This window comes from Coturnix japonica, chromosome 5 (genome assembly GCF_054131305.1).
Source record: "Coturnix japonica strain WE chromosome 5, WE-NBRP24, whole genome shotgun sequence".
NCBI classification, from domain to species: Eukaryota; Metazoa; Chordata; class Aves; order Galliformes; family Phasianidae; genus Coturnix; species Coturnix japonica.
This window is the reverse complement of record NC_140667.1, coordinates 22,990,332-23,014,423: the sequence shown is the minus strand read 5'-3', so window position 1 is coordinate 23,014,423 and position 24,092 is coordinate 22,990,332. Positions and strand designations below refer to the sequence as shown.

Genomic DNA, 24,092 nt, shown 5'->3' with positions numbered 1-24,092 from the left:
CCTAGTTTTTTTGTACTACAGGAGGAACTGTGGTCAGTTGGTTCACAGTGTTTTCAGAAGTTCAGGGTTGATGTGTTCCTGCTTGAGCCCCTTATTCATTTTTCAGTAAGGTGCTGGGCAGTTGTACAAATTGGAAGTACATAGAATACTCCATTATAAATGGTAAAGGCTGTTAGTATTCAATATTCTTATTTCTGAGGGAAAGGGTGACAAGTTTTGTCAGCTGAGGACCAGTCTTTACTTTTATTCAATGTCTAGTTGCTTAGTTAAGAAATTTGTTGTGAATGTGATGCTTCTGATTCTTTCCAAAGAGATCACCAGTTATTTGCGTGTTTCCAGGGTCCTTGGTCATCAGCACAGTGTTGATCTTATTTGGACACTGATGGCCTTAAAGTTGATAGCCAATAGTTCCCCCCTTTATGGTGGGGGTAGGTTTGGTTTTACTGCATGCTTGTATTAAGCATTGAAAATTTCAGTGTTGACAGAAACCATATTGTAAAACTGAAACTGTAGATGTAGTATTTTGTACCCTGTAAGTTTGTGGTGTTTTTCTCCTCTTTTACAGAGCAGATAAGAGTAAAATGCTGTCTTTAATACACTAAGATCCAGTATAGACTTTCAAACATTCCTATGACGTAGATTAGACTTTGAAGCAGAGTAATTCTAATGATGGATTAGCAGGCAAATTAGGTAAGTGTTTTATGGCTAAGTATCATAGCTTTCAGCCTGGTGGTTTTTAGTTTAAAACCATACAGTCTGAGAATTCAGGAAGCCAGATGTCAGTGCATGTTCAGCTAGGTAAGCCTACAGGATGCTGTTTGGATCCATAAGTTATTTTCTCATTTGTCTATATGGTTATGAAAGTTGAAGGAATATCCATCAATCATGTATCAGATGTAGATATCAATTGGCTAGCAGGCATCTTTCTGTTTCTTCTCCCTTGCTGAAGTTACCTTTCTTGTGATAACATTTAATTACAATAGTCTGAAGCCTTCCTCCACAGCTATAAAACTATGTGTTTTTTAATATTTTCAGTTAAGTTTTTTTGGAGGCTGCTTTACCTTGATTTCTGTCATCTGCAGGGTAGAATGCGCTCCTGACATACTTTCAGAGGCCTCTTAGGCTCAGGAAGTTTCCTTGAAGAGCAGCTTCAAGGAAACATTGTGCTGTTTTTTTTATTCCCTTTGTGACATTTCTGGGAGTTATCTGCCCCTGTGTAACAGTTCCAGCTTTAACCATGCTAGTAAGCAAGGGTAGTGCCTTGCATTCAGACTTAGTTCAACATGCCAGCTTGTAATGTTTCCTTTGCCAGTGGGCCAAAAAACAGACCTGAAATGATCTGTGTTTTCTGAGCACACGAGTACATTTCAGAGAGCTGAGGAGCACGAGTGCTAGAAAGGTTCAGGTGTTTCATCATTAATTTTTCTTAGGGTTAAGCTTTAAATGAAGGAAGTGCATGCAGACTCCAGACTTTTTTTTCCCTTAATCTTTGTATTTTGGCTCCCTATGGAATCATTTGACTGGGAGTTTTGTGACTTTGGGAGAATTTTGAAAGCTGACATTAAGCTTGATTTTTATTTTTTATTTTTTTTTATCTTGCTCATTTTTCTTCTGTTTTCCTTTTTTCATAACCTAATGTGAAGAAATGGATGAACAGAAGTTCTGCTTATAACGTGTAGGACTTGTTCATAGGCAGAGCCATGCATTTATTGAGAGTACTGTCAGGTCAAAAGTAACTTGTACTTGTGAACTTTGTGATCATTTTCAATATATAATTTTGGTGAAATATTGTGTTAACCTACAGTTTAGGTTTTCTTGGGATTGCTGCTGCTGTTTTTGTGCCTTTTCCTTTCAATGAAACAAACTAGAAACGTGAAAATGTTGCTATTAATTAGAACTATTGTGATGCCTACGTTTTGGAAGATGAAATAACTGACAATCTTAAAGGCCTTTCTCAGGAAAGGTAACGAATTGCATCGTATGTGTTCATAATAGCTGTTTTTGCTTAGTTGATTCACTGTATGAAATCAACTCTTAACTTTTGAATTCCATAACAGAGATGATACAGTGCTCAAATACCCTAACATTGATTTCTTGTGAATTGGTATTAAATAACCCTGCACCCAGTAGTTGTCATAAACTTCTTAATTTTTTTTTTTCTCCGAGATGAAGAGGGTGGGATTTTTGTTTCAACCTTTTTCCCCATTTTCACCTGTCTGACTGGCTGCTGACTCTTTCTCTTTCTCTCCCGCTTTCAATGCATCTTGGGTAGAATTGTGGAACAAGCACCAGGAAGTGAAAAAGCAAAAAGCTTTGGAAAAAACGAGTAAGGAAATAAATAATAAAACATAGAAAACTGACTCCCACAGCCTCCCCCATAACTGCCAACTCCCCAGATGCAGGGTGAGCTTGCATCTATGGCACACAGTTTTTATACCCACAGGAACAAAATTAGGTAAAAGACTAAGTCTATCCGGAAAGCTTGCTTTATAGAGGAGTCAAAACAGATCGGTTTGCTCCAGGGAAATCTGGTTCAAATGTTTCATCTTTTTTCATTTATTTCTTTTCTTTCCTTGAACGTTACCTTCTACAAAAATTTAATTAAAAAAAAAAAAAAAGAAAAAGAAAAAAAAAGAGGAAGCAGATATTCTGCATCCCATATTAGATATATACAGAAGGATTTCAAGGCATTCCAACTCGTTACTTAAATACAGTCTTGCTTAACAAGTCTTTGCTGTGAATGTATAGTTAGACTGAACATTACTGCAATGAAAAATTCCCCATCTTTCAAATCCTGGGATGGCAAATGCTCTTACCTGACTAAGAACAGTTTCTGACTATGGTCAGTCTGCAACAAAGAAGTAATTTAGAGGGGGAGAGAGAAGGTGTATGTGAAGAGTTGTTATTTAGTGATGGCTCTAAATGAAAATCCTCTTAAATTCCTTTATAATAAGGAATCAACAAAATTATACCACATTAAAGAAGGAGTAAAGTGATCTGAGGCTGTTTACAGAATCTAAATACCAGTCTAAATCTACACTAGTGTTAGCATCTGTTGAAATATACGTATGTGTTATCTGCAGTTACAGTACCAGGTTTTGCTGGTTTGGTTATCACTATTATAAATAGGGGTGTAGGGCATAAGGACAAACACAATTTATAATAACCTTGGTGTGAGAGGTGTTTTTTAACTATGAGTGCAGTGTCTGCTTTGCAGAGCTAATGCCCTTTTTACAGACTGAAGTTTGGAACACATTAATTGCTAATATGCATGGGTGAAAATTCCCGATGTTCTGGTTAGGGCTGGATTTCCTGTGTTTCAGATGCTCCAGTTAAATACTTCAGTTAAGTGCTTGCAGCACCTGGAGTCTTTTCAGAGTGAAAGGGGCAAGTGGGGGCACGTCTGCAGTGCAACATACTACATTGGAGACTTGAATTGCTTTCTGCTGTGCAAGGAGTGTGTGCGCAACTGGCACAGCATGTGCACACACATACTATCTCAGGTTGGGTTCTTCAGTTAGGTTCCTATGTTGGAGGAGATAAATTTTTTTTGTTGTGATTTTTGTTATTTTTTAAATGTGAAGCAAGTACACAACTCTGAGAACAGGGGAAGTTCCTAAGTGCTTGTGAAGTGACAATAACATGATTGCGGTTATTGTGCTTCTTAAAATCAGCTGTTATTATTGCCCATAGTTGTCAAACACCTGAACTGCATCAGTCAGTTTCACTTGCTTTGAAAATCAAATTGCTAGAAATACATCTGAAGTATGTGTTGGGATAGGGAGCAGATTGCTTTGCTTAAAGCATATATAGTATAGTATTCCTGTTGTACTAATGAGATACAAAACTTTTTGCTGCAGTATTATTCAGGATGGGAAACAGTGGCTGTTTGAATGGCTGGACATAGACTTCTAGAAGTGAATAATATACATTTCAGTATAAAATACAATTCCAAATTCCATAAATGATGTTTTTAGTTTACTTTTCAACTCTGAATTTTTCTTTGACATTAGTCTTTCACAATTTGATTTGCAGTAACTAGGGCATAAGGTTTTATAGGCAAGCTGCTATAATAAACAAGGAACATTTATCTAAAATATTTCACTGGGACAGTTTGAGTAGGAAGCTAGTACGGTCTGCACAGCCCGCTTATGGCTTTGCTATTCATGAGTTTACATACCATCTCAAGCTCACTGCCACAAATCTTTGTATATTATCCTTCTCTCTCACTCTCTCCTCCCTTGCCTTTTTCTTTCCTTTTCACTGTCTTGCCCTCTCTAATGTTACATATAATACAGACATGTTCATGATTCCCAGGTTGTTGTGATTAGTGATTATAAGAGATTGTGGCACTGTTTGCATAGAGATACTGGATATATTCACAGATATGTAATATACCTATTCCAGCTGCTGATCGTGTCTTCCTTTTATTGAATAGTTGGCAGATATGGATATGGCAGAGGTGTTGCAGTCTTTTCCCCTTTCTGAGACTAGTGATAATCTGTGTACAGTCTGTAACACATTCTTCTCCTGCCTCATTACTTACTTCATGCAGTGCTTATCCAAATTTCTTTCAGGCTCTACTGTCCATCATTCTCTTTTCCTTCTGCCATCTCATCAAAGGACAATAGATGATGTGATTCCAGATCTGCATGGGAAATAGAACATAAAGTTCTCTCTGTCTTTTTTTTGTATTGTTTTGGTTTTGTTTATTCAGTTGGGTGGGTTTATGAATGCATGACTTAAGGCTTGTTGTTTCTCTCTGACCTATGTGATTGCCAACTCTGGAGAGCCATTTGTTACATAATTGGAAAATGTTATGAAGTACAGCATCATCCAAGCTTCTTCCTTGATATTCTATCTGATGTAACACCAATTAACACTAATTATGTTCTTGTGAAGTGTTGCCTCGTTATTACCTGGATAGTTGCTGAGGTCAGCTCTGTCCAACAAACTCAATTCAAGACATTCAGCAAATTAGCTGTTCTAAGAGGGATAGTGACCTCAAGCAATTAAGTATCCTTTATTTTTTCCAAGAATTAAGTAGGTGGCTTCCTAGAGTTGAATGGCAACTGCTCTGCATGTATTACTGTTAACTGGAAGCTACTTGACCTTTGTATGTCTTTTCTCTCGAGTGACTAACAAAGGTACTATTAAATTATAGTCACTGTTGTGCTGTGCCTTTGGAATATTTGAAATTCAAGGAATGGCAGATATATTCTTCTGGCCTTGCTACTAACAGTACCAAGAAATAATAATTAAAAAAAAACAACAACACACAAGAACAAGAATGTAACTTTGTTTTCTTGATACTGTTCCTGCTTCCAGTCACCTGCCTTCTGCTATACTGTTTTTTCTTGATAAAATAATGATTCACTTTTTCCTTTGCACAGGGCCAGAAGGTGCAAAACACTTTGATTTGGGAGAAACAGATGAGAAAAAATCCCAAATCAGTGCAGACAGCGGCCTCAGTTTGACCTCAGGTTCTCAGGTCAGTGGCTCCTTTGCTTGGTTTATTTATGTGATAAGATAGAAGGTTCTTCTATTTGCTGCTTAATCATAGGAAACTTGTAGAGGTTGAGATGTCTTGAAAGGCTCATGTAGAAAAATTTCTTCCTCCCTTCCCTTACGATACTAGTCATTGCTAACACTTTAGCTATAAAAACCCATTACCTTTTCAAATTGCAGTAGTTTCAATTTATCTGGCTTAATCAGTCAAGGAAGCATATCACATGTAGTTTAAGATCCCAATGGAATGGGAAGTGTTTTTTTGTTCTTTTGGTTTTTTTTTTGTGATGATCAAAACTAAACCTTTCTTTCCTTCATGTCTTTGATTGCAGAAGAGTGACTTTGACTCTGTTCCCAGTGGAGGACCATCAGTTATGGTCCGAAGTACCAGCCAGGATTCTGAAGTTAGCACAGTGGTAGGATATACCCAAAGTGAAATCTTGATGTGATTCATTTCTTGGTAAAGTGAAGAGCATTTCATGCCTATGTTTTGTGTACAGTATGATTGCTTACTATCACAGACACCATGTACTGGCTCTATGATGTTGTCTGTGTCCAGAGCCTCTGAGTGGGTGGCAAACACATATCTGACAGAATATGCATACTGTATACTAGCAGATTGCATCTGTCATATATGATACTCATTGCTTTTATGTATTCCTACATGTTGGTGTATTTATGGAACTAGCAATCCTTTTATAAATATGACTTAGTTTTGTACAAATTATCTCAAAAGACAAAATCAATTCCTTAATGCATTAAAAGCAAGAGAAAAAAAAATTGATGTATTACCTTAAGCCATTTGAACCATGTGCAAATGTCTGCTTCTTCTGGTCAGCTGTAGGACCTAGAGTAAGAAGGAATAAGAATGCATTCAATGAAAAAACGTATCCCTGCTGCACATTATATGATATAGGATATTTCAAGGAACTTTTGTTTTCATTTTTGGTTTTTCTTCTCTCTAAGCTGCTGCATACCTGTGAATATCTAGTTTTCCATAATCTCTTCCCAGCCTGTAACAGGAGTAGTACTTTGTCTTTTTCTGTTGGATGTAGAAATTATTCTCTGTGGTATGTAGCTCCAGGGAGAAAAGGAGTCTAGGAGAGCCGGTTGACATTCAAAGATCTACTTACACACGCTCAAGAAGGTTCCGTCACAACAAATTGGAAATCAAGCAAAGGCAGCACATGGCCTGTATGAATAAGCAAGGAACTCCTAACTGAACTGAAGCATAAAACAGAAATGCTTAGGAGGTGGAAGCAGGGGCAGGTGACCCAGGAGGGATACACTTGCTGTACCATCTTGCAAGGGTATAGTCTGGAAAGCCTAGGTGGACCTAAGGGTAAATCTGGAAAGGAATGAATGTTGAATGGCCACAAGAAAGTATTCTTCAAGTACATAAACAACAAGAGGAAGACTAGGGAAAACATGGGCCCATTACTTAATTGGATAGGGGAACTGATAACAAATGGAAAAGGTTGAGATACTCAGTGCCTATTTTACCTTAGTCTTCACCAGTAAAACTAGCCATTAGGAATTCCAGGCCCATGACATCTGAAAAAGCCTGGAGCTGGAGCAAGGAAGACTTAATTCATGGATGAAAAGGACTAAGCTGGCAAGTACTTAAACTGGATATATATTAGTACATGGGGCCTAACTGCTTCCAGCCATGAGCACTGAGGAACTGACTGATGCTATTGTCTGAGCAATCATGGTGTAGAGTAGGAAATAATACAAGAATGGTAGTGTAATAGATACCCAAAGGTTATCTATAGGAAAAACTCACCAATTCTGATGCCTTCAATCTAGACGGAAAACGCTGAGGCTGGTCACCCAAACTCCACAAAGGAGCAATCTCCAAAAGAGATGCTGCCGTTGTGGTGGTCAGCCCTTAAATGAAGTCTAGGAGAGTTGGAGTCAGGCTCCACTCCTTCCAGAAGCACAGCTGGATTACCTTCACCTGTGCTCCCACAGCTGACCCAGCACTCACCTCAGCTGGTTAATCAAAGGTTCAGGCTGTGATTACCAATTTCCTATACTTATGGTGATTGAGAGATGTTCCTAAGGAGGAAGTTAGAGCAAGTATCACTCCTGCCTTCCAAAAGGCATGCAAGAAGATGGGGGACCTACAGTCTGGTTAGCATCATTTCGGACCCTAGAAAGAAGGTGGAGGAAAATCTCCTGTAAAGCATTTCCAAATGCATGAAAGACAAGAGGACAGATGAAAGTAGTCAGCATGGATTTACAGAGGGGCAGTTATGCTTAGCTGAGCTGTTAACCTCAGACAGTAGGATAACTAGCTTAGTGTATGAGGGGAGAGTAGTGGATGTTGCTTACCTCAACTTTAGCAGGATCTCCAGTCTTGGGTTCCCGATATAAGAGCAACTTTGCTGAAGTCAGTCCAGCATAGAACAACAAAGATGATTAAGAGACTTGAGCATCTTTCATATGAGGAGAGACTGGGAGAGCTGGGACTCCGAAGAAGGCTCTTCACAGAGGTGTTCTTATCAATGTGTATAAATCCTAAACAAGAGGAGGTGCAGACAATGGAGTCAGACTCTTCTCAACAGTAACCACAGCCAGAACAAGAGATGATGAACACAAAAATTAAAGCATAGAAAATTCCATCTGAATAGAAGATAATTTAAAAAAAAATTGAAATTATTGTCAGAGTAGTAAAACCCTGGAATAGCTCACCCAGAGAGGTTATAGAATTGTTATGCATGGAAATTTTCAGAACCTCTCTGGACATGGTTCTCAGCAACATTCCCTAGCTGACCTTGCTTGAGTTGAGGGGATGTAACAGATCACAGATCCTAACAGATCTGTTCCAAGCTAAACGCTTCTGGGATTTTCTTAAGGACCCTTAATCTTTTACTGGACTTGGTGTGAAAATAGTATCACTGAAAGAGGGAAGATGAAGGTGGCCTTCAGTTGCACCATTATTTTATGCTGTAAGAGGAAAAAAATTACAACTTTTTCTTTCTACACTGTCTTGAATACTGAGGAGTAACAGCTTTATCTTTCTCCATAGGTTAGTAACAGCTCTGGGGAGACACTAGGAGCGGACAGTGACTTGAGTAGCAATGCCGGTGATGGCCCAGGTGTGGAAAACGGAAGCAATCTGACAGGATCCAGGGGCACTGTGTCAGACAGTGAAATTGAGACAAACTCTGCTACTAGCTCCATTTTTGTAAGAATGCTGCATACCTTTATTTATTTATTTTAAAATTCCTATACAGTTTGATGATCGTGTGTATTTGCAAAGGGGTATTTGATTCTTTGGAGGATTAATCAACAATGATTTACAATATCAAAATATTAAATTGATAGATCTATGTGTCTTTCTTCATATCCCATGCAATACTTGGTTCTTCAAGTATAGTAGGTTTGTGTTCCACACCGCATTGTAGGCTCTAGCAATCTTTAATTTCACCCTTGTTCACTGTTACTCTCAACCAAATTGATGTTTAATTCCCCTTCAGAAACAAGCAAAAAAAAAAGTCAAAGGGCACTGTCTGACTTCAATGAGAAGGAACTGATAGCCTGTTTGCTAGGAGCAGCTCTTTGATACAGAAAAGTGATGAGCCAATGATGATGGAGTTCTTTTGTATTTTAAAAACATTAATATTATCTGAAGTTTAATCACAGCTTTTTTCCTATTTCTATATTTATATTTTTTCCTATATTTTCCTAACTGTAAGATATGTATGCAGTAAAATTCAAATGCTCTTAAAGCATATTTTGTTTTTAAAGTTCTTGATTATTGATATAACCTCTTAATATACATCTTGCAAAAAAAAATACAAACAACAAACAATCATATAATTAACTTTCTTAAGTCAAAATGTCATCCATACGTGACCACAACATGCAGTACCTAAACATTGGTCTGATTGCATTTGTCATTACAATCCTAACTGAACTGAAAATGCTCTTACCTGGTATTTGCTTCGGATTTTAAACAACAGCCATAATTGTGGTACTTCACTGCAGGTTTTTCTTGAGAGCATGAAAATGATGTATGTGAGGTGGAATGATACAAAGATGATAACAGGTATTCAAAAGGTTATTTATAAGGAAAAACTCACCAATATGGATGTCTTCATAGGGAATTGCTGAGGCAATCACCACCAGGGAGCAATCTCTAAGAGAGAAGCTGCCTTAGAGGTGGTCAGCCCTTAAATGAGGTCTAGAGGAGGTGGAGTCAAGCTCCACCGCTTCTGGGAGCACAGCTAGATTACTCTCACCTGTGCTCCCACAGCTGACCCAACACTTGCCTCAGCTGATTAATCAAAGGTTCAGGCCGTGATTACCAATTTCCCATGCAGGGTAACATTAGCTTATTTAGTTGAAAAAAAAATCTTCTCAGTTACTGAAGAGTTAGACTTTATGTGGGGGGTGGAGAACCCACATAAAAACCACCACAAAAAAAAAAAAAAAAACAAAAAAAACCAAAAAAAAACCAACACAATTTCTCTGCAATTTTAATATTTTTGCTTGACGAATGAATTTAAATAAAGTCTGAAACACTTCTGTAAAGTGCAGAACAAAGAAGTGGTATGTAATGAATGTCAGGTATTATAAACATAGTTTACTTGGTGATAGAGAAATAGATGGGTAACTTTGTCATTGTGGTTCCTGCTGACAGTCCCAGCATACAGTTCTTCAGACCAGGTGATATGTAGTAATTTGCTGAATGTTAGTAAGTTTACTGAGTGTTTCCTAAGCGTGGGAAATATTTACTGTTAGATTGTAGACAAACTTCTGCTTAAGTGTGACATGTAGAGGATAAATGGAAGAGGTTTAACTGTTCTTTCCTTAGGTCTGGGGTTTGCATTTTTTTGCTTTGTCTGTCTGGATTCCAGACTTTTAAATATATTAACTTCATGTTTTAACAAAGTAACTTCTTTTTTTTTTTTTTGGAAACGTTTGTGGGAAAAGCACGCATGAAATATAACTTGCAGATTGTTAAGTGCTGTGGTATATTGCAAGAAACAGCCCTGTGGGTTGTAGTGACATCTGACACCTCGTATATTATTTTCAGGCAAAGTCTCATAACTTGAAGCAGAATGTAAAGGAAAACAAAGGCAGTACTCCAGGGAAAGGTCCAGAGGATGGGAACCAGCGCGTCTATCTCTATGAAGGACTTCTAGGTAAGCTGTTTTGGGGGAGCAAGGGGATCTCTTAGACTGAAGCTGGAGTCACATCTGGGGCAGACTGGAGTTTATGCATTACCAGAGAATGCTTTTGTTTTTTTAACTACCACCTGTTGTATGTGCTGGCAGAATAGGAGAGTCCACTAGGACATTTAGAGTAAAGCAAACGATTTGCTGGGGGGAAGGAATAAATGAAGATGGGTGGGTGGTGTAGTTTCCATTACATGTAGCTTTATCAAGGTGCTTGTTCTTGAATAAGATTACTTCAGACTGTTGGAAGGATGATAGAAGGAACTCAGCTATGCATGGAAAGCCACAATCTTGATCTTTCAAGAAAAGTTCCTTCAGTTTAAGTCTTTGAATAAAAGGCTACTAAACTCAGAAGTTTAATGGTTTTTAGAGTGTGTATCCCTGAAGTAGCAGTATATTGTTTTAGTTTTTTTTTAATGTATTTTACCTGGACTTGCTGTTAATCAAGAGCTCTTTCTTCCTGTTTTTCATCCTTTCTATTTATTCTTACTACCTGCTTGGAATGATACAGGTAGGGATAAAGGATCTGTCTGGGACCAGTTAGAGGATGCTGCAATGGAAACCTTCTCTATGAGTAATAGTCTCATCTTTCCTCTTCTCTGTGTGTTTGCCATGATCTGTGTTTGTGTGAGATATTCCTGTTGCTTTAAAAAGTGTTAATAATATGTAGAAGAAAGTATAATTCATAAGGAACAGGGATGAGAGATTCTTTTGTATAACGTTTTCAAAAGATTATGCCATGAATTAGAATGAGCAATGTGTCTTGTCTTGAATTTTGCTCTTTTTCTCCATTGTGATTTTGTTTGTGATTTAAAAGTTACTTTTTTTTTTTCTTTTTTAATATGAATTATTTGTGTGTTGGCTTGTTATATTTTCAAAATATGGGGGGAAAAAAGGGAAATTGACTGGAATAAATACTCAATTTTTGTGTGTACTTCCTAGGCAAAGAGCGCTCAACATTGTGGGACCAGATGCAGTTCTGGGAAGATGCCTTTTTGGATGCTGTGATGTTAGAGAGAGAAGGAATGGGCATGGATCAGGGACCCCAGGAGATGATTGACAGGTAAAGTTTTTAGCTTCCCTTTTTCCTTTCTCATTATTTCACTCAGGTCTGACACAATAGAAAGAATATTCTTTTAGACCTGTTGTATGTGTTATTTTGTCACTTTTTAAACTTTGGTACTGTTACTGACTCTTCCAAAATGAGCCTTTTGTCTCTGTGCTGTTCAGTATCTCCTGCTGCTGAAGTACTATCTTCAGTTGTCATGTGCCTCTCTTTCCACTCATGGAGAGGTGGTATTTTTGGAGAAATGAGTAATGGTAAATATGATCACTCTATGGAATAGGCTCAACTGGTAATAAGGTAAAGCATTTATTTGTTCAGACAAGTGTATTCCAGAACAAAGGGATATACCAGTGTTTGGGGAAAAATTAAATATCTTCAGAAAGTGCACAAAATTATAAATAGGCGTTTTTATGGTTTGTAGTACAAATAAACAAAAATCAGGAAAACACCACAGTGAGAAAATAACTATAAAAACACATCTGACTACTTCATGCTACTTCTAAGCTGTCTTTACTGCCTACTGTTTTTTTTTTTTTGTCAGCCCTATTAAAATCTGATCATTCTCGGCTTTGTACCACCTGCGTCTGTGCCATCGATAGCCATACTATCTTGTAACATTAGCTCTCTTAGCCAGAATAGCCAGAAGTAGTCAGTGGGTTGCTGAATGGTGGGAAAAAATAAGTATTTTGAAATCTGTCTACTGGAATAAGAGATGACCTGCACACTTCTGTCATGACTTAAATGCAGCTGCATAGCAGAAGCAAAGCTCTAAAGAGGACAACTCTTGTAGTGCTTTATATGTTCCTCTTCTAGCACTTGTCATGAAGCTGCAACTATGGAAGAGGGAGTGGATAAGACAAGTGGGCTGCTCAGAACTTTCCCACTGAGCATAGTTTAGTTGCTTGAACTAAATAATTAGTTAATATGTTATTAATGAATACATCATTATACTGGAGAATGTCCATTTGGCTTAGTGTTTTTGAGGATTTCATTTGCCATACACTTTTTATAGGTAGTGTTCTATCCCCTGCTGGTCCTGTAGTGAATTGGATGAAAAATGCCCATGAGTCTACTTCACAACTAACTATTCTTGCAGATATCTCTCCCTGGGAGAACATGATCGAAAGCGTCTGGAGGATGATGAAGACCGTCTATTGGCTACATTGCTACATAATATGATTGCCTATATGCTTATGATAAAGGTGAGGGTTTGTTGTTGTTTTTTTTTTATAGATCATTGCTTATATTAAACGAATGTATTCTGGTGGTGTTGTCTTGAAACCAATATCATGTAAGGTAATGTTTTGAAATATCTGATCTTAATGAGGAAAATGTTTTAGAACTTGGAGATCTTTTGAGGTTTGTTGTCTTAGTTTTAGCAGTTTTGTTCTATGGATGTGCATATACATTGCCATATAAACTATGAAATTTTTAGCCCTACCAGCACCTTTACAGGACATTCTTAATCTCAGGAATATAGGTTATAAGTTAGGTAGAGAGCAGCTTCTAGTCTGATTTCCTAACAGCTGCAAATTCCAGTTCTTATTGGGGAAGTCCAAATTGAACAGAAAACATGGACAGATATGAATATGCATATCAATAGCTCAACATGAAATTTTGCAATCTTTTTTTTTCACTCAGTGGGCTGTCTTATCTGTTCTTAAGATTGTAGGTGGCTACTAATATCTTCCTTTTAGTTTAAGTTATTTCTGAAATAATGCAAATTTTCCATCAAAAATCACCAGAAGATCAGTCCTCTAAAATTTTGCTATATCTGGAGCCAGATGTAGAGTCTTGCTTTTCCAGGACAATCCTGTAACAGTTTTGATGCACTATTCTGCAAGTGCAACGTTTTGAGAATCAAACTAGGTATACACAGGTGGTGGTTTGATTGCTTCTTATGGTATAAATGAGGAAGTGAGATACTATTCATAGTAGTGAAAAAATAAAGAATGTCTAATATCCCACCAGTGGGAGAAGTTGCTTGGTGTTATTTTTTGAAGGGGAAAGTGGTGAGGAGAAACAGGGCATTGATTTTTTTTTCTGATATAAATGGAATATGAAGATAAGTTTTAAGATGGAATTTGAGTATATTTGGAATGAGTTTATTGCAGAAGAAGGCTGAGATTTGTCTATTAGGACTTGCATCCCTGTAGTACTTTCAGTTGCAGTAATATACCCAGTTACTTTGATCAGTGGATGCAAAAGGGGAGAGCTGGGCTGAAGAGGACCTAGAATGGTTGAACTGCAGATAAGTTGTTTTCCAGCATTAGCAAGGGAAAAAAAAAAAAAAAAAAAAAAAAGCTGAATTTGGGAGGCAAAAGGAGTTGGCTGTAATTAGAGAAAAGTAACTAACTGTGTATTTGTTTTTCTAGGTGAATAAGAATGACATTAGGAAAAAGGTGCGTCGTCTGATGGGAAAATCACATATTGGATTGGTGCACAGCCAGCAATTAAATGATATTCTAGACAAGCTTGCTAACCTGGTAGGTGAAACCATGATGAATGATGGGTCTGTGGGAGCTTCACTAGGGGGAGGATAAAAAACTTCAAAATTCTTCTATAAATGCTCAGCTGCAACACGATGAAAAAAGTATTAAAAATCTTTAAAACAGATTATTAAATACTGTCTTCATATGCATAGTGTGAAGACCATGGTTAGTTATATGACCCTGCTTATAACATTGTGTAGTCATCCATCAGAACTTCAATACAAATATGTATAAACGTGTGACTTCAGCACTAGAGTTCTGTGCAACCCTGAAAGTTTTCCTAATATCGATTTCATTGTTGGGAGCCTTTGTTCTTACTAAGACTGCAACTCAGTTTTCTGCACAGAAAGGACATGAAATCCTCCAGTTGTTAACTGGGGAAAAAGCAGACCATTTTACTGCAGTATTAATAGTTATTGGAAACTAGACACCTCACTGTCACATATTGAACATGCTCAAGAAAAGCCGATTTCAAAGTTCATTAATGATGCTATATTATCTTACCTAGAATGGACGGGAACTCCCTGTGAGACCCAGCGGCAGCCGCCACATCAAGAAGCAGACTTTTGTAGTCCATGCTGGGACAGACACTACGGGAGATATATTTTTCATGGAGGTAAAGACAGGAACATGTATTAATGCAACTAGTAGCATTCAATACATAGTATTAGAAATCTCATCTAACATTTTGTGCTCCCAGGTGTGTGATGACTGCATCGTGCTGAGAAGCAACATTGGAACCGTGTATGAACGTTGGTGGTATGAGAAACTCATCAACATGACTTACTGTCCCAAAACAAAAGTCCTGTGTCTCTGGCGGAGGAATGGTCAGGAAACACAACTGAACAAGTTCTACACTAAGAAGGTACACGTTTTATTTAATGCAGACAAGACAGTGCAGAACAAATATGCTGTATTGGTATGTCATATGTTTTAATCAATTAACAGCATTCTCTATTCAGAACTTTTTACTGAACTGCAACGGCTGCTTAACAGCACTAACTGAAGCTAACATTTTGCCTTGTCATCTACCTGGAGGCTGTAGTGCAGAAGGATGTAATTAAAAAATGACACATGTAGCTTTTACTTGTTTTTTGATTTGAAGAACTAAGAGAGAGTAGTATGTGATTGAACTGCTCTGTGAAGGAAGGGATTTCAGTTACTAAGTGTTGAATGGTCATGGAGACTTAGGAATATATCAGAAATAGCGTGTTGGTTTCATGGGCAAAAGCTAAATAAATTTGTATCTTGCAATAGAGTTAACTGTGCTATTTTAAATTGAAAACTTGATCAAATAGCTTATTGGTTTTATTTTTCTTTTCCTTGGCCCATGTTTGGTTTTGCTGATTTCATATGTCTTCCTCACTATTTGGAAAGCCCTTTTCTTCTCCTTATGATTAGTTACATATATAAAGAAATAGCTGAACCATACTAGGAAAACTACACAATGATCTGCAAACAAAAGGTAAAGATTTATAACTGCAAATGATTTATTGCAAGGCTACTATTTTTGAGGTGTAAAGAGTTTAGATTTCTGCTGCACAAAATTAATTTTGCATAGACCAAGTCATTGTAATTCAGGTGTGAATACAGAGGGAAGGAAGACAAAAGGAGTGTGCTAGAGAAGTTACTTGGAAAGCCAATTGTATGTATTTGGGGCCTTGGATAGAAACCCAGACTGTTCTATGATTCTACAAAATCTCTCTTAAAATTTACTCTGAGATTATGGTTTACCTGTTATTTTATATTAGAGAACTGGAGGAAGATTGTTTGAGGAATGTGACATAAAGGAATGAAGATTACTATTAATGCAATGAAGATGATTAACAAAAGGATAAATTATATGAGCATGACCAGCAACATTGTATTTCCTGAATGTTGAGAGGAAGGGGGGGGGGGGGAGGAATTGTAGTATTGTTTTGAAGCTTCCTCTATGCTAGGAAACTGAGTGAACTTCATTCTCATGAGTAATCTAATGTGTCCATTGCATGACTTATTCCCTAGCTTATGCTATTTAGATACAAAATATTTATTTTTCAAGTTGATAAATTATAAATACCATGCAATGATTAGCTGTGGTTAATCTTTAACAGACTTTTGTTATTGTGCACAACATAGGGCTTGCTTATGCTTTTTTTTCCTTCTTTTTCTAAGGAATCTTATTATTCACTTCCCCTGTAATATGAGAAAATAACATTCTTTTCCTCTTCTTTTATGTTAGTGTCGGGAATTATACTACTGTGTAAAAGACAGCATGGAGCGAGCAGCAGCAAGACAGCAAAGCATTAAGCCAGGTACAAGATTTGCTTGTTGGGAATATTTATTGTTTCATCTGTAATCATTCAGGCTTTTTTATTAGTTTATTTAAACATCATGTCCTGTAATTTGGAAGCTAGAAGGTAGCTTTGCACAACTGTGTGTACATAGCAGATTTAATACTGTTTTGAGCTTGTCCCCATATACCTCATTTTAGATCCAAGCAAAAGCAAAACACCTGTATAAAGAAGAGTCTGCATGTAAGGAGGACTAACTACCAGTCAAATCATAACTTGAAAATAATACGAAGCTGCAACTTTGCTTTCTCTTCATGTCTGGCTAGCTTTTATTTCTCATTGGAGTGTACAACTATATCCACTTTATGCTGAGAATTGAGTTTATCAGTACGCTCATTTGTCTCTGAGAATCCATGGTGGTGATATTGTAGCTTTCTGAAGGCTTCCGAAGCACAAATCTTGACTATTATTGGAAAACATTGTATTTGTGCAAATCAAATAGTGCAGTTAGTCCTATGTCCTTATATTAATGTAACTTACCATCTTTAGACATTATTCTTGGCTTAGCATCACCCTCTGAGACAGAATAGTATATTTGGCATAAGTTCCTTTTCTTTTCCTGTTGAATCAAAAAGCCTAGGAAAGGGGATTTGTAATTCTGAGAAACTGAGTTCTTGGGTGGGTGACTTTGCATTTTTCTTTATTCCCAGAGGGGAGTAAGTGCTGTGTCTACATGGGTAACAATCATGGAGGTGAATTAATTCTTACACTCTTAAGACCCTCACATCTCTCATGCTGGAGTCTCTTTGCAGGTTCAGGCTAACATTGCTGTGGGTTTTCAAGTATGATTTTTTCATTGTGACTGTTCCTTTTTTGCAAGCATATGCTAGATCTGGAAGCCGTGCTTTGGGGTACAAGCAAATTTTATGGTATATCTTAATGCCATGTCTCAGGGATCTATGTTTTATATTCATAACTGTCATCAGCATGACTGAGAAAGTGACTTGCATTTAAATTCAGCATCCTAAGGTTTCGACATTCAGCTTAGCTGTTGTAGCTTGTAAAAAACAAACAAACAAACAAACAAGAAAAAAACAACAGAAAAAACAAACCATCCAGTTTAATCTGAGGAGGGAGAGGACAGGCTGGATTTTTACTGAGGATGGAGGAGGCCAAAGTATATTTGAAAACTGTTCTAAGAATTGGGCAACAATGCAGTATTTAAAAATATGTTAAACACCATTCCCCAATTTTGTGGCTCTGCAGTAGTGATATTAAAAAGAAATAAAAAGTTTGTTGTTATCGTTGTGCATTGTCCTTGATCATTTAATGTCTTGATTGACTGCTTTCTATTTCTGTTCATTCTCTTCTCCACCCTCCCTTTTCCATTTCTTTTCTTGTTCTTTTTTTTCCTTTAACACATCATAGGCCCTGAGTTGGGTGGTGAGTTTCCTGTGCAGGATATGAAAACTGGTGAAGGAGGTCTTCTGCAGGTGACACTGGAAGGAATTAACCTGAAATTTATGCACAGTCAGGTATGGGGGAAATCTATAAAATGACAACGTGAGCATGGAGCTTTTTGCAGCTTACCTGCATCATCTGTGTTTCCTCTTCCCAAAGGTATTGAGAACAAAGGGGTAGTGCAATGGGGGATGAGAGACAAATTTGTATATTTACACAAAAGTACACATAGACACATAAATACAAATATTTATAGATGTAAAAATACACCAAAATGAGATCCTCGGGACAATTGTAATGAGTTAATGAAAAAATACAAAAGTTTAACGGAGATTTCAGTTTCTGGTTGCTTGTAGTCAGAATTGTCTAAATGCAAAACAAATGGTACACAGGATATTAAGGATCACTTGTAATCTATACTGCTATAAAGCATCACATTGTGAAAATGTTCTGGCAGCATAAACTGTCAGCTTTATAGGTAGTATTTGAAATATTGCAAGTGCAAAGGGCACCTTTCTGCACTGTACGTGTTCTGTCTTGGTTTAAAAAATGAAGAATTGTCTGTAGAATTCAGTATGAAAGTAGAACAATAAAGCAACTCTTCCTGTAACTCACGAAAATGAGAATAAATTACTGACTCTTTTCCACCTAAATTCTGTGGGCATAGAGGAAACACAACTAGAATTGCCATTTCTCCCTTTCTGTGGATGTTGTTTCTGTTGCTTCCTTTGATTTTTGTTTTTTATTTTGCTTTGTGTTTTTTGTTTTGCATATGACATTATCTGCATGCTGTGCTAGACACTAGAATCAACTTTCAGGAGAAAAAGAGAGAGAGTCTGTGTGTGTGTGTGTGTGTGTGTGTGTGTGTGTGTAAAACAACAGCTTCTGTCAGCCCTCTGTGGAGTTATTTTCCTTTCCTCCTGATTAGATATTTCTCCTCACATAAGCTTTGTTCTTCTTTGAGTAAACATCAGTGTAGATACCGCTGGAAGTTCATGTGGATCTCTGACATACATGCTAAGAATTTTTACTTAATACTTCTAAAGTCATGGAAGGACCATGTTTCTCTTTGAGTTCATATGAGCCAGGGTAAGGATTAGAGTGTTGTGTTTTGGGTTTTCTTTGTGCTTATTACCAGGTTAGAACAACTATAGTTAACTGCTGTTAGTATTTCAAAGTGTTCTATATGATTTCTTTCCTGAAAGACTGGAATGAGGTTTTTAAAGAAACCTAAGAGAAACCTTGCGCTGATTCTTACTGTAGGGCTGAGGGGATTGTTACTTGTTGAATTTGGCATTGCAGACACCGAGTCCTGTGTAACTACCAGCACTGCTAGAGTAGTAGATTTATCATGTCCTTCCTGATGGAGAACGTTATTCTAATTTGTTGTCAGTGATGAAAGTTAGTACATCTTTTCTGGAGGATGGTCTGTGCAAATGCCAGGTCAGACCTGGGAAATATACCAACTGTCTTCCTCACCCTTGAAGTTAATCTTCCTCTTCCTCCTCTTTCATATGAAGCTGCGATCAGATGAGTTCCTATTATTTGAAGTAGACTGATGCACAGTTCTGGAAAATGCACTTGTTAATTCAATATGTTGAACTCCTGAGTCTGTTAGATTTACAGTGTTGGCTGTCAAGGGAATTGAGTACCTAAGTGGACCTAAGAACTATCCTAGTTTTCTTCAATCTCAAAACAAACTGAGCAGACATCAAAAGTCATTTGAGGGATGGTAAGGAATGTATAACTGTAGCAGTCACGTAAAACACTCCTCCTAGCTGCACTATGGAAAAAAATAGCTTTTCCAAATTTTATCGTCATTGGAGCTGGAGGATGTTTGCATTCTTATTCCAACACAAACAGACTGCTTTCTTAATAAAAGGTCTACTGTTTTAGATAAATTGTCCTTTTCATTTTCCATGTAAATTATATGAATTCCTCCCTACAGCAGTTGATTTCAGAATACATACATATATACAAATATATAAACATATATATATAAGCATAAGTAAACCCAGGACCCTACAGATGTTTCACTTTGTTGAAAACTGCCTTTTTCTATTTCTTAATGAGTTTGGATGGGGATACCGACTAACCGGTGCCTATAGGACACTCATCAGACACAGCTTCCTTTTCGTCTTCTTTTTCTTACCCTACATCCAGGCCTCATGTTTGGCTCTCTTTTCAACAAGGCAACTTGGAGAAAGGATTTCTGTTGATGTGATTGGTTAGAAGTCATAGAAATAATCAATTTAAAAGACTCTCCATTTGTAGTGTGTATACTTTGGCACTGCCCCATTCCACAGGAGATGTTTTAGATACGTGGTGGGCCAACCTGTTAGTGATGCATGGTAATTCACAAATTGTCTCCCCATGCTGGCAGTGCACATAAGGTTAAGAAGAAAAGTTGTTCAAGTTTGCCTTTGTGTAGGGCATCAGAGGAAGTCCTGCTGTGATATAGAAAAGTTAAACTGTACCTGTGACTTTGGCAGGCTATTCACAAAACTTCTAAGTTGCAATCTACAAATTATGTCTAATATTGGGTCTCAGTTAAGAATTCATCTGCATCATAAATAAGCTGAAGTTTAATACAGTGCAGCAGGCACATGGCCACCTACGGTAGGATCCACACACACATCCCTGTCATGAAGAAGGTGTTTCCCTAGGGTGAGTAACTCATATTTCCTTTACACACCTGTGTGTTTGCTGATTGAGAGGAGAACATCTCTGTCCCTTAATCAGCGCAGTGAGAGACTGTCTTTCAACTCATGTCTTATGAAAATTGGTAACTTACTATAATTTTGACAAATTCTCATATAGTTCCTGACTTGTGGAAGCACAGCGTTCAGTGTTATACACAGAACATGACGATCAGAAATAGTCAAGTCTACTGGACAAAATAGCAGGCCTTTCTATTCAGTTTTTAAATGTCATGCTTTAGACTACCAGCAAAAATTTTATACAGGGGATATTACAGAAAAGGGAAACTGAGTACTATAAAGGGTTCTGATATTGCCTGGTTTTGTCTGTTGCTATCCCTCAAAAACCAAAATATTTTTGATAAATGAAACATGGGTGAAAACATACAAAGAAGAAAGATGTGATTAATTCTTGTTTCCTGGGGGCCTGAGTGTAAAAAGATGGAAGCTTTGGATTTTCTGATTAAGTAACTGAAAGTTTAGTTTTTGAAGCTGATCAAAAAATATCTTGGGACTATTTGTTAGTTCTCTGATTAAAACAGCAACAAACATGCTAGGAGATCAGCCTGATTTGTTTCAAGTGTATAGTGGTCATGTTTACTGACCTCTATTTATGCATATAAGCCTGTTCCATGAAGAAGAAAAAGGTGGTTGTGATTCTCTTTGCTTTTTGGGGGTAGCATATCATCTAGGGCTGTCTGACTTGATAGTACTGAATTTAGAAGGGCTGCAAATATTTCCTTTCCCTTCTCTCCAAGGCAATGTAGTTTCTCTAGTTTTTCTTTTTTAGTAAGATCCTAAGGTCATGCTGCCAAAAGTACATAGGAAGTGAAAGTATGGATTCAGACTATTGTAATACGGTATTGCAAGTGCATCTTGAAGGTACTGGAAATAGACTTACTGTGACTGTTAGGGTGATGTTACTCTTGGTGTTTCTCCTGCCTAGAGATGGAAGCATATTAGATTCTGCTGTGTGGAATTTATTCTTTATGGTACTTTCTGTAGTTCTTTCATGTGTTTGCGTATTGATTGATTATTGTGGAGGTGTACATATGCAAAGGGACTGTTTTATACCTCGAAATATATTGGCTATCAAACAAACTTAATATGCTCAGAGAACTTGTATATTTATGCCATCTTGTCATTTAAGCTCTAGACTGAAAAACTTCATTGTGTAGTTCAATTATTTTGTCTTTTGGGGTTTGTGTTTGTAAAAATGAGTTTAAAAGTTTGTCTTCTAAGCAACTGCACAGCTGACAATGGCCATGTGTGAAGTGAGCAAACAATAGAGAAGGGTTCCAAATACTCCCATGCTGCTTAAGGCAGAAAACTGATACTGACAGGAGACAATTTGAAGTGTAAGTATGCAGGTTACATATCATAAATAGTAATACAAGTATAAATGGTACAAGAATATCAGAGAGGAAGAGGATTAGTAGTTTGTCATTGGATTAAATGTGACTGCTGGGTCGGTTAGAAGAGTCAGTGTCAGGATGGGGGAAGTATACTGTCCCTTACCTGCCCTCTGTGCTGGAGGAGGACGCATGGAGGGGCAGAAACTGGGATGGATCAGAGGCTACAAATCATGGCAGATTTGGGAGTCAGCTTTTTTCTTGTCCCCCTCTTCTGTTGTATTTCAGGTGTGTTGATATTCTTTTTGCAATAACTCATTTGAGTGCCTGAAGGGGTAGCAATGTTGGATATGTCAGAGTTACTAACTCCTTCGTTTCTCTTCCATGCTTTCTCCTCCTGCAAGGAGCGGAAGGTACTTCATCTTCTGCTGTCTTCGCTTCTTAGCACTTTTAAGTTATTTGTTGATTTCTAGCATTGTGGCCAGTTTGTCTTCTAAATATTTATTTCACCCTTTATTTATATATTAAACTGTAAATGAACTGGTAGTGTATGCTTAAACACTTCAGGTTGTATCTGCTGTGGTGATGTTTTTGTTTTATTTTGATTTTTAGATTTTAAGAGAAAAGCTTGCTAATTTTGTGTTATTTTTGCTCCTGTTTTTGTAGGTTTTCATAGAGCTGAATCACATTAAAAAGTGCAATACTGTGCGAGGAGTCTTTGTCCTGGAGGAATTTGGTAATTACATTATTTTGATATTAGGTCTGTATTCACATGGCAGTAACTCAAATTTCCAGACTCTAGATTCAGAATTTCACTGCAGTTTCATAGGTGGAAGGGAAATGTAGATTGCACTGAAAAGTTGCCTAATAGAGAGATGGGGAACATAAAAAATTTACCCAAGCACTTCCATCTTAGTAAGGCTTGTGGCCTATGTGCTCTTCCTGTAATAGACAAATCAGGTGTTCTGAGTTTCATGAGGCAGACAAAACATCAGGTGATCTTGGATGTGTGTAAGAATTTTCTTTGGTACGTTCTTTTTACTTATGACAAATGTGTTTTTTTCTGTTTGTTTGTTTGTTTGTTTTAAGCAGGACTTGCAGTTTATCTTTCTTAACATGCTGGGCTTTCACTGCTAAAAAGTTCTGCTAAGTGTTTATTCTCCACTGTACATGGAGTTTAGTTTTTGTTCTATGGAGTAGAGGATCTGTTGTAAGATTGAGCATTATACTGTGGCTTTTTGGTTTCAGAGTATGACTGGTAAAGTGTAATAAAGTAACAGTTAAGGAAAATAGAGGATTTGTGCCATTTAGGCTATTCATTACTATTATGTATAGTCTATCTCTAGTCTGATTTGGATAAGTTCTGGGTTCCTATTCAACATTAGTCAGATTATACTAGTGTATGAAAGGAAAGAATGGCTTTAGGTGTGGCTCAGTAGTGATGCATAAACTTCTCTTGACATAGTCCTCATGTCTGTATAGTATTATTCTACCACCCATCTTGCCTGGGTCTTAAGTGTAGGTCTGAAAGTTTTACAAAAAAGATAGAATATACATTGGTTTTTTTTTGTTTTTTGTTTTTTGTTTTTTTTTTTTAAAACTAGGTCAGCATACTTTATCTGCTAAACAATTTAGATAAGCAGCTCCCTTCACTGTTCTCTAGTGCTGTGAATAGAAGATTCTGACTGATGGATTCTTTCTAATAAAGCAAAGAAATTTAAGGAGAGTGCTAGTATTAATGTCTTTATCCTTAATAATGCATTGTCTCCTTCTGGTGGTGGAAAATTATAAGATATTGAAATGGTATAACCTTTCTGGCAATTGCTTGCTTGTCGTTCACCATTAACGAATCTCTCAGAAGTTTGGGATTAGATCCTTGTATTTAACCCCTATACAAGAAGATAACCACTGTATTGTTGCATATTCTTATAATATGTTTTCACACTGATGGGCATGATTTATTTTACTTCTGATAGAAATTGCTTAAGGTTGTGAAACATATTGATAGGCTTTACAAATATTAGAGTTCACAAGCCATAAAATGAGCTCTAA

General features: G+C 37.2%; 1 protein-coding gene and 1 long non-coding RNA gene across 51 annotated transcripts in view; one reads left to right on the top strand and one right to left on the bottom strand.

Annotated features, from left to right (window-relative positions):
* Window positions 1–24,092, top strand: part of MADD (MAP kinase activating death domain) — a 65,255-nt gene that overhangs the window by 35,583 nt on the left and 5,580 nt on the right. For 9 of the 50 annotated variants that reach the window (XM_085548730.1, XM_085548722.1, XM_085548721.1 and 6 more), the window contains 14 exons: window positions 2,273–2,326; window positions 5,394–5,491; window positions 5,841–5,924; window positions 8,543–8,701; window positions 10,556–10,664; window positions 11,209–11,271; window positions 11,640–11,760; window positions 12,860–12,965; window positions 14,139–14,249; window positions 14,764–14,871; window positions 14,956–15,120; window positions 16,477–16,549; window positions 17,957–18,063; window positions 22,707–22,800. In XM_085548730.1, the coding sequence (XP_085404856.1) occupies window positions 2,273–2,326; window positions 5,394–5,491; window positions 5,841–5,924; window positions 8,543–8,701; window positions 10,556–10,664; window positions 11,209–11,271; window positions 11,640–11,760; window positions 12,860–12,965; window positions 14,139–14,249; window positions 14,764–14,871; window positions 14,956–15,120; window positions 16,477–16,549; window positions 17,957–18,063; window positions 22,707–22,800 (1,452 nt within the window). Of the gene's footprint in view, window positions 1–2,272; window positions 2,327–5,393; window positions 5,492–5,840; window positions 5,969–8,542; window positions 8,702–10,555; window positions 10,665–11,208; window positions 11,272–11,639; window positions 11,761–12,859; window positions 12,966–14,138; window positions 14,250–14,763; window positions 14,872–14,955; window positions 15,121–16,476; window positions 16,550–17,956; window positions 18,064–22,706; window positions 22,801–24,092 lie in introns of all 50 variants that reach the window. The other 41 variants (XM_015864282.3, XM_015864280.3, XM_085548737.1 and 38 more) reach the window with 11 other exon arrangements.
* On the bottom strand, window positions 4,546–7,958 carry LOC107314749 (uncharacterized). Its single transcript, XR_001555608.3, has 3 exons — window positions 7,846–7,958; window positions 6,301–6,355; window positions 4,546–4,648 (listed from the first exon to the last, which is right to left on the bottom strand). It is a non-coding gene; the product is annotated as an uncharacterized LOC107314749 (long non-coding RNA).